At 43.4% G+C, this 10,737-nt stretch overlaps 1 protein-coding gene across 1 annotated transcript; it reads right to left on the bottom strand.

The window, feature by feature from the left end:
- Window positions 1-2,229: 2,229 nt before the first annotated feature.
- LOC118745649 lies at window positions 2,230-3,399 on the bottom strand. Its single transcript, XM_036479193.1, has 2 exons — window positions 2,433-3,399; window positions 2,230-2,349 (listed from the first exon to the last, which is right to left on the bottom strand). The coding sequence occupies exon 1, from the start codon at window positions 2,947-2,949 to the stop codon at window positions 2,572-2,574; it is 378 nt and encodes a 125-aa protein (XP_036335086.1). The 5' UTR covers window positions 2,950-3,399; the 3' UTR covers window positions 2,230-2,349; window positions 2,433-2,571.
- Between the last annotated feature and the right edge of the window lie 7,338 nt (window positions 3,400-10,737).

Here is a 10,737-nt window from a genome sequence, read left to right as displayed (position 1 = left end):
TTCCCTGCTAGGTAGCGTTACGCTATAACCTTTAGTGAAAGTGAGCCTTGGTACAGTAGTCCTTTGTACTCGGTAGTTGTCGGTTTCTCAGAATTGTAGTGTGACCACAGCGAGCCGCTTTCCAGCTTTTAAGCCCCTGTAGTCTTAGGGCTGCAAACGCAGCGTATTGTCGTCCCATAATATCTATGTGTATGATGTTGAGGATCGTATTCATTGCCATAGTAGGTGTTGTGCGGAGAGCACCACTAATGCCGATCAGGGCCGTTCTCTCCACTTTTTGTAATTTAATAATGTTTACTTTCTTCTCCAGCACTGGCCACCATACCACTACCCCGTACAGAAGTATGGGCCTCACCACGACGGTGTATATCCAGTGCACTACCTTCGGGGTTAAACCCCATTTTTGGCCGATTGCTCTCCTGAAGCTGTATAGGGCAACCGTGGCCTTCCGCACCCGCTCTTCGGTGTTTTGAATCCAGCTTAATTTTTTATCTAGGACTATCCCCAGATATTTAGCGGATTCGCTTAATTTTAGTGTGGTCTGTGCCAGCCTTTGTGTTATCAATGGGGGGATTTTGTACCTTCTTGTGAACAGTACAAGTTCTGTATTGCTTGGGTTTACCCCTAACCCGTTATTTTTTGTCCAACTCTCGACTTCCTTCAGTTTTACCTGCATAATGTCACATAGAGTCTGTGGAAATTTCCCACTTACTGTTAGTGCAAGATCATCCGCATACGCAATAACCTTACAGCCACCCCCCTCCATGCCACACAGCAGTGAGTTTACCGCTGCGACCCATAATAGAGGGGATAGGACTCCCCCTTGCGGGGTGCCCCTCTCTACGAACCTGGTCAACGATACCCCCGCCAGCTCCGCCCGGACCACCCTTCATCTCAGCATTTGGTTTACGAGCGCAACTAAGCGCGAGTCGATGCCCAGGCCCGCCAGTGCTGCCGTTATCGCGCCCGGCATGATGTTGTTAAAGGCGCCCTCTATATCCAGCGCCGTTTCTGTAGATCTACCTTTCGTATAAGCATGTTGTGTGGTAGAGAGTCTGTCACCAACCGACTCTCTGATACGGACCTCCACCAGTCTCTCCATAACCTTCAGTTGAAATGACGACAAGGTGATGGGTCTGAAATCCTTTGGGTTATTGTGAGACACCTTCCCTGCCTTCTTCCCTGCACTCTTGATTCCCTCAACTTTCTAGGGATATGGTTAAGAGCTAATACTCCCTTAATTATAGCGTGTAGCCACGCTGAGCTTAGCTGAAGTGTTTGCTGCAGCTGTATGGGGGCAATGCCATCCGGACCTGCTGATTTATAGGGCTTGAATGTCCCAATAGACCAGATGACCTTTTCCCTAGTGAGGAAATCTCCAGTGACCGAAAGATCTCAAGTTAGATGTGGCTGTACCGGCATGCTATCCGTGGAACCCGGGAAGTGTGTGCAAAGAAGCAGATCCAGTGATTCCTCCTCGGTCTCTGTCCAGGAGCCGTCAGGTCTTTGCAAGCATCCTGGGGCTTTCTGGGCAGTACCTGAGAGTATCTTTCTGAGCCTGCCTGCCTCTGAGATAGACTCCACCCCATTGCAGAAGTCTTTCCATGAGGTTCTTTTCGACCTTCTTAGGAGCTTCTTGTACTCCCGTAACGTTGTCTTGTAGGTCTCCCAATGTCCCTCACTACCAGACGCAGTAGCCTGATTGAAGGTTTTCCTGCAGTTTTTGCGTGAAATCCTGATTTCTTCATTCCACCAGGGTGGCTTTTTCCTACCCCGGTGCTGCTTTTTGGGGCATGCAATGTCTATTGCCTTACTGCAGGCCCCCGTAAAATGGTCGACAAGATATTCCAGCTCCTCTATCTTGTGGCAAAAGCCTATCCAGCTCTTTCCGATACCTATGCCAGTTGGCATTTCGCAAGTTTCTAGTTAGAGGAGCCTTGGGCGTTTCCCCAATACCTCGAATTGGATATATCGGTGGTCGGAAAAGGAGTGCTCCTCAAGCACCTTCCACTTCCCGACCAGACATTCCGCATTTTCAGAGATAAGGGTAACGTCCAGAACTTCCCTTCGGGATTTTGTAATAAAAGTGGAATCATTCCCCCTATTTTCAATAACAAGCTTAGAACTAAGTATGAAATTAAAAAGTGACTCACCCCGTTCGTTATCATCGGAGCTGCCCCAGGTGTGATGGTGAGCATTCGCGTCACCTCCCAAAATTAGCGCCTCGTGCTGGCCACTAGGTCTTTAATGCAGATAGTTGGCACCTCCTTGTCGTGCGCTAGGTACATGGATGCCATCTTAATTGGTCGTCCGTTTGCACTTAGACTGACCGCTGTTGTGTCCTCGTCGCTAAATTGTGGAAGAAAGAGACGCTTTAGTGTGATACTTATCAATATGCACGTCCTTGGTTTCCCCGTTGAGGCTCCACTTACCAGTCTGTAGCCCGGCGCTTTCAGCCCACAAATGTTTTGTCCCACCACCCAAGGTTCTTGGATTAGGACGATGTCGGCTGCCCCTTTAGCTGTTAGATGGAGCAGCAGTGCAGCTGAAGCTGCTTTACAGTGGTGAATGTTAATCTGCAGTACCTTCACCATCTTGGCCGTTATCGCCCACGTCGCCTATTAGGGTGGAGTTGACCGCGTCTTCCGACATCTCGATCAACTCCTCCTCCGTATAAAGCCGAAGCATGCGTCCGACCCCCAGCGAAGACGTCGATGAGGCATAACCCCCGGTCAGGTCGTCCATCGGATCAACCTGCTCGGATTCTTCCTCCATCTCCACGTCGCTGTTGGCCTCTTCCGGCTCTACCTCCGCGATCAGGTTCTTCGCTGCGTTTACGTCGTTGCTGTAGACCTTAATTTTGGCCATGTCACAGCCGTAACGTATGACCCCGCTCTTTTGCTCCAACAACTCTGTGGAGTCCTTATTTAGAAGCAGGACAACCTGCATCGTCGCTTTACCGCTTTCGTTAATTTTTACCACCTTTCAATTATCGGTAGGTAGCTCCGGGTTATAGAGCCTTATGGTTTGCAGGATCCTTTCTGGCTCCGCTGGCCTGCAAGGCAACCATGCTCTCGCTCTCGGTCGCACCGGTAGGTCCTTGAAGTCGACCGCCCTGAGCTTCGCACCAGGGTAGACTTCTCCAATACCTGCGACTGTTTTCTTATAGATCTCCGCTGATCTAGCATCCTCGCATGCTATAACGCGGATGTTATTTTGGAACCACCCCGCTCCCTTGCAGGTTGGCGGAGGTCCCGGATTCTCCAACATAATGTTGATAGCAATGTCGGCCATCGCGGCCTTAACCCACTTCCATTGCTGCCTCAGGGTGAGGCTGTCTTCATTGCTCTCATCAATGACGCCGAGCAGGATCTGCTCCTTGGCTACTTCAGCAAAAGAAGGCCCTTGCGTTCTGACCCTCTTTGCATGGTTGGGCGTATTTTCCCCCGATCTATTGCGCTTACTGGAGGGCGCCTGCGGCTGCTTCTCCTCCGGCTTGCGGTAGTCGGGCAGGACTGCCTTTGCCCAGTCGATTTCTGTGAGGATCTCCTTCACATGCTCTTCTTTCGCCTTGCTACACAGGTCAGGCGTTGCGGTGAACCTTTGCAGGATTCGAGCATTCCTCTGTCGATAGCCCGCTGCAGCTGGTTCTGGCCTCTGGTCAGGCCTCGTGAAGGCCGTGGGTGTCGCGGGAGGACCGCCCGGGGCCTGCGCCCCAGATTCAGCCTTATCCCCGGCTGCAATCTGCATGCCAGGTTGGCGTCCACTGGTGCCAGGAGTTTCCCGGGGTGGACTCCTTTGAGCAACCCCTCCGCAACTTTCCTTCGTTTTTGCGAGAGCTTGGCCCGGTTTCACCATTGGCCTTGGTTTCCCGCTATTTGTCACCGCACTACGGCTGGTGGAGGTACTCTGCATCGCTTGAGCTCCTTGTTTAGTTGGCCGGGACCCTTCCGACGCTTTAAGGGGGCCGGTCCCTTATAAATTGTTTTTGATGTTGTTGTTGCTGTTTTTGTTGTTGTTGTTGTTATTTGTTTTTTATCCATATTTGATCCCACAGGCTGCGGAGAAAGGGGTTCGTCCACCCGGGCAGAGATCCGCGATGCCCAGGTAAGGCCTACTTACATCCTGGGTGTGGCCGCCTCCCAGAGGGCTCCGTTCGCGACTGGGCTATTTAGGGGCCCCCAGCCTGGCCGATCCTCGGTACGGTGCGCGTGACGCCTTGATCCAGCCCCTTCAGACCTCCAAGCCACGATCAGAAACCATTTCCATATGACTACGCTATTAAGGAGTTTAGCACATAGCACTGATTCCTGATCTTAGCTGAGCACCATTCTGACATCGCACAGAATCCTCTGTAGTGCCCATTTCCAGTCAGCACCCGACCAGGCATTGTTAGTTTGGATAACAACTTGATTATTAAAATGGTTTAAGCTAGTGCCTACCCTTCTTATGGTTTCAGTGGGTGAGCTGAGTTGAGAGTGCTGCGATTCTGAGTCGGTTAATTGATTAATTTGTTGCCGACTTAGTGCGTCTGCAACTATGTTTTGAGAACCTGGTTTGTATACCAATTTGGCACCGTATTCTTCTATTTGGTTTTTCCACCTTTTTAGTTTATTATTAGGGTTCTTCCCTGAAATAGAGTAGGTTATGGTACTGGTGATCCGCGTAGATTGTAAGGTCTGATCGTCCATATAAATAGTTCCTGAGTTTTTGTAGTGCCCAAATTATGGCTTGGCGCTTTTTCGTTCGTGCTATATTTTTGTTCCGTCTCGCTTAGTGTTCTGGATATAAAACAAATGGGATTTCTACCTTGGGATAACACAATATGGCAATATTACTTGCGTCCGTGGTAAAATCAAAGGGTTTATTGAAATCGGGTTGAAAGAGTTCGACTTGTGCTTGTAATTCCTTTTTTATTATATTCATCGCTTTTATGGCTTCCTCATCTAATTTTATTTGCATTCTTTCACTTTGATTTTTCTTTACGAGACCGTTTTCTCCTCTTAAAAACAATGTTAGGGGTTTAGTAATCTTGGCGTAGTCTTTGATGAATTTTCTATAATATCCGGCTAGTACTAAAAATGATCTTAATTCTTTCAGATTCATAGGCACCGGGTAATTTTTTATGGTCTCAATTTTTTGTGGGTCTACGGTTATTCTGTTATGTTTAATAATATGTCCTAAATATTCAGTGCTGTCTTTGAAAAAATTAGATTTTTCGTATGAAATCTTCATATTTGCTTGACGCAGTGCATTTATAACAATTCTTATGTGTTCCATATGTTCATCGTGTGAGGATGAATATATTAACACATCGTCTATATATACATGCACGAATTTTCCTATGTAATTCCTTAATATGTCATCTACGCATCTTTGAAATATTGAAGGTGCGTTCTTTAGTCCAAACGGCAGCCTTAAGAATTCATATTTTGCTCCGTTTATGCTAAAGGCTGTCTTTTCGGTGACTGACTCCTTGATTTTTATCTGATGGAAACCTGCTTCCAAATCTAGGGTTGTAAAAACAGTTGCTTTACCTAAATTCTGTATTGTCATGTTGACATCGGGTATGGGATATCTATCGGTAATGGTTTCGCTATTCAATTTCTGGAAGTCTATGACCATTCTTCTCTTAGGGTTTCCTAACTCGTCAGTTCCTTTCTTTGGTACTGTCCATACGAGTGAGTTATAGGGACTTTTACTGGGTTTAATTATATTATTCTCTAGCATTTTATTTATTTCTTTATTTAAAAAATTATTGTCTGAAAAGGGGTAAGGCTACTGTTTCGTCCATATTGGCTCTTCAGTTTTAGTGCGGATCGTCGCTTCAATTGTTGTTGTAAATGGTAAAATAGGATTTGTTTCCTCATTAGTTCTCATAATTTCTTCAACTTCTTTTTTATATTTGCTCTCATCTATTGTGAAATTTACTTGACTGACATCCATTTCTTTTTTCTTCTGTTCTGTTCTCCTGACATACATCATTTTATATTCGAACAGATCTATCTTAGCTTTCATTTCTCTCAAGGATTGTTCACCTAATATCATATCAAATTCTTTTAATTCTTCGATTTCAAAAAATATTAATTCTTGTCCTAGCATTCTAATCTTCTTGGCTGAGTTGATTGTGTTTGAACCATTCAGAGTTCTACTAACAAATTATTTAACTGGGAAGGTCTTTCTATTTGGAATATTTTTCCTAATATAATTTAATGTCGAACCTGTGTCTATTAAAACTAATAGTTTTTTGTTATCCTGTAAAATAATCTAAAGACACGGTAGATTATTTACTCGTCTAAAAAAGTAGCTCTATTTTCAAATTCGCTTTCGTCTATATTTACCCTTAATGACTGATCACTATTATCATCCGTTATTTGGTTGATCCTTTGTAGTTTCTGTGGTGCTATATTATATCTCGATGACGTTGGTTGGTGGTTTCGTTTAAATGGTTCTCCTCTATTGGGATTGAAAGGTGCGTATCCTACTCTTTGTCGTTCATAGTTGTTTCTGAAGGGATTCTGTTGATACGATTGCTGTTGTTGATGCTGATTATTCGTGGGTTGCCGGAATCTTCCTATTGATGTATCCACGTCCATTGGTGTCGGGTTTGATCTTTCCATGTGGGGAATAGGTTGAGCTCCTGGTTGATACTTCCGTTCGTTTTGTGGGTGTTTGGGGTAGTTATAAGCTTCTCGTCGTATCGATTTGTTCTGCCTTTTATAAAGAATCTCCGTGGCAAATGCGTATGCACTTTCTAAATCTCTTGGTTTTGCTGCATATAATGTGTGTTGAGTAAATTCATCATTTATGCCATTGCGGAAGCAATCTATGGCCATTTCTTTTGTGACCTGCTGTAGGGAGTGAGTATTCCCTGGGTAATCAATTTCGCACTTAGTCATTGCTAAATTAAAGATTTGACAGATCTTGCTGTGGAATTCGGATAGCGTCTGTCTTCCTTGTATTTGTCTTTTCATTTCCTCTATGAGGGCGTTATAGCTTCTAGTATCGGCGTAGCTGTAATCTAGGCGATTGAGTATTGCTTGTAAGTGAAATACTGTGCCATGATTCTGTAGAAGAGTTGCTGGTTCTCCTTCGATCTTCGTGTGACGTAATATAAATAATGCATCGTAATATGGTTTGGTATCTCGAAAGGCTTGTATGGGACTCATTGCTGATATGACGGTTGCCCTCCATGTCCTGTATTTGGATGTGTCGCCGCTGAACACTGGTAGCCGTTCGAATAGTCTCAAATTTATTTCATTTGCATTGTTTATCCTGGGACTTATCGGTTGGAATTCTTCGATTTCAGGTACTTGCGCTTGCTGCAGCTGGGCTAATTGTGCTTCTACAGCGGCATAAGCTTGTTCCAAGGTTACTACCCTTGCTTCCATAATGATTCCTCTGCCTTGATCAAACACTTGTAATCGCTTTTTTCGGAAGCGGCCCCGTTTTTTTTTTGGTTCTCCTTGTCCTCTTTTTCAGGACGTGTGGAATTTGATTTTTTAGGAGTTCCTTTTATTATTCACTTATTGAGCCCCCAGTTAAATTCATACTCTCGATGTACATATATAAATATAATTTTATTGGTACCAAGAGGTACTTAAATCAATTCTAACCTGAAGTTCATATGCTTCAGTATAATAGAAGACTAACTTATTTCTATGCTTAATCCTCTATTTATAGGCTCTGGTTTCTTTTGTTTATTGGTTGCTGATGATCTTCAATAGGAATGTTTTGGTTGCTGATAATCTTCAATAGGAATGTTTTGGTTGCTGATAATGTTCAATAGGAATCTTTTATGTAAACTACTGATTCTGTATCATACGTTGGATGATGTCATCGGTACAGTAGTGTATTTTCTGTTACACTAACTAGCGTTTAAAAGCAAAAATAGTACGTAAAGTCAAGATTTTTAGTTTAAGTTGAAACCACTAAAGCGCAGTATCCTCCTCACACATAGGCCAAAAACAGTAGCGCCTTGATACCATATGGAATACTTTACCGATGGTCTTATTTTCACCTGTGAGATCTCTGCGTAATCGTTTTCTATGATCTTGCAACTAAAACATTGGTCCGATGCGTAAGCCAATAAAAGTCAACTCAAGAGCACAGATGTGGGTTTTCTGTTATAGGAGGGCCAAGAATCCTCGCTGTCCCACAGGATGAAAAGTTTTCCCGTACATTAGGTAAATGAGTCGTGTGATTTCTTGAATATCATTCAAATAAAGCAATTGATATACATACGGTGCTCTTTCCTTGTTAACTCGCCACTTTTACAATTCGTGTTAATATTTATGATACTGATTTCTAGGTAGATGCAAGATCGCATTTGTCGCATGAGGGCGTCAGTCAAAGGTGCGCTTACACAATTTTGCGGTCTTACTATGCATACTTAACCCCATCCTTCATCTAGCCATCTGAAACTAAACTCGTATAACTTAAACATAGGGCCAAAGAAGATCAACCACACGGAGTTTCTATACATTTCGGCTGCAGCGCCATCCATTGGGTCCATTTTCTGCAGAACCATTGCTTACCATAAAATGAATACGTATTAGGAATTTCAACCTCGACTCCAGTGCTACTCAGCGGGTCCATGTTTATCAAAAGATCTTTTCATCATACAAGTACATAGCTCACATTTAAAATTTGAACGAAATCGGTTAACAAATACGACTTTTATAAATAACTCTACTCCAGCACCACCTATCGAGCTTTCTAGTAAGACCATATATGTAAGGTATATCTAACCTCCGACAATTTGACGGAACTGTATTCAGTGGTTTTTGAGTTTAGTCCGAACAACGAAAATGGCTATCATTTTTTGTATATAGGTATGTAGATAGGACAGTCTATAAAGAAACTCATAAAAATCAAAGCTCTAAATTTTTTTCAAAATTAAAAAAAAATTAAAATTTTCACAAATTTTACCTTTTACCAAAAATGAAAAACAAAGTTACAATAACTCAGTGGGATTTAGATATCTAGTAGAAAATGGTTCCCAATCGAATGATACTTGCCCGTTTACGTAAATGTATATTGATGCAGCCTTTCAAATAATTACCCATTTCGCCATAAGTACGGTATGAATGTGCAAAAATGCTTTTTCATTTATGATACCTTGCGCATGCGTTTAGAATGGTACGGAAGTTGGAAAATCGTCGAATTCCTAGTCTTCTTAGATGCAGGCTTTAACAAAGTGTCAAATCCCACACTTTTTCCTAATGGTTAGCTTCAGAAGGCGCAGCAGTTGAGCGCGACCGTTGCTAAAAAAATCAGTGATCGTAATGCGTCTTCTGAACGGCTTGATACATTAGCTGTAAAATTCAAAACACACAACATGTTGTCTCAAATGATCAGAAAAATATTACGATCATTTAACACGCAACTGTTCAGTTGATCAGAAGTATAAAACAACACGTTCAGAAGGTGCAATCGCAACAGTTACTGAGCTGTTGCGCCTTCTGAACGTGCCCAAGCCCAAGCATTTTTTACAATAGTTTCTTTGTTCTCCTGAAAAGTTCCGATGTTCACATTCGATAGTTTGACATGGTAGCGACGACATGTAGCGGTTCCAGAGATAAGCTATATGAGAAGTTCAGTTTGTATGGGAGGTGCCCGGCCCCCTTTTCCAACGCCTACCAGTCTGCGCCATAAGTAGAGTATTTGCAATTTATGCATCCGTGATAAGTTTCAGTTCCCCAACGTAATTGGTTTTTGAAAATATATTGGATTTTTACGTTTTAGTCTGTATAAGAATTTTAAGAATATCCCGACCCCAGATCTTTGGTCGGAATATTTATTTTTAAGGTGCTGGCATATGTTGCAAATATGAACCAAATCGCTGTAGGCGGTTATTAGTTTAGTGGAATACAATGTACAGAACACATGAATTGAATATCAATAAAACTAAATTTGTGGTTATATCAAGGCGAAATTTTTAGAACAGTGCGGCGCTAACTCTAAATATAAAGAACGAAGCACTGGAAAAAGTTAATACAGTAAAACCCGCTTAAGTATCTCACGAAGAGTTTCAGCTTTTTGAGGTACTTAGGCGGGTTGGGTACTTAAAAGAACCCGCTTAAGTACCTAGATGCGGGTACTTAATTATTGATGTAGTTACATCTTTTTGTTAACTTACATAAATATGTAAATCCTTGAATAAAACATAAACATTTAATGAAGTATACGTATTTATTTAAGATTTTCCAATTAAAATACAGTTCATTCCCTAACAAATACCACGTGAACCTAAGCTTAAGATTTTATAGAACACTTAAGAATCAAGGTAGGGCAAAGCTTATCGCTTGCGAGGACCATAGGTCAGCCCAGCTCTCCAGGTTGGCCGTCAGCAAGGTAGGTGAGGTTTGGCCGGGAGCCTAACTCGAGGCAGTCAGCAAGGAAGAGATTCCTAGCAGACCTAGGGCTCGGGTATGGACCCGGCTAGACCGGCCGCGCCTGAAAAAATAGAGCGGATCCTGCAATAAGGACCTGCCGACATACAAGTGGAAGGTGGGGAAGATCGAAGAGCCGATAGAGAATAGAAGGCAGGTGTTGCTGATCCTCAACGCCGAATCGCTCGCCCCATTGGCCAGAAGGCCAATTGACGCAACCGTTCGAATTTACCGAAGCGACGAGCCGGGCTTGGACCTTAATGAGGAGAGCGATACGTCCGGAATGCGCAGCGGTGGTGAAGAAGGGTTGCCCAGCAGCCAAGGCTCATCCGACTCGGAGAGG

The sequence above is a fragment of the Rhagoletis pomonella genome, unplaced genomic scaffold, assembly GCF_013731165.1.
Source record: "Rhagoletis pomonella isolate Grant_MI unplaced genomic scaffold, Rhpom_1.0 Rhpom_scaffold_00009, whole genome shotgun sequence".
Classification (NCBI taxonomy): domain Eukaryota; kingdom Metazoa; phylum Arthropoda; class Insecta; order Diptera; family Tephritidae; genus Rhagoletis; species Rhagoletis pomonella.
Note: the sequence above shows the minus strand (reverse complement) of the source record. Positions and strands in the feature narration are given on the sequence as shown.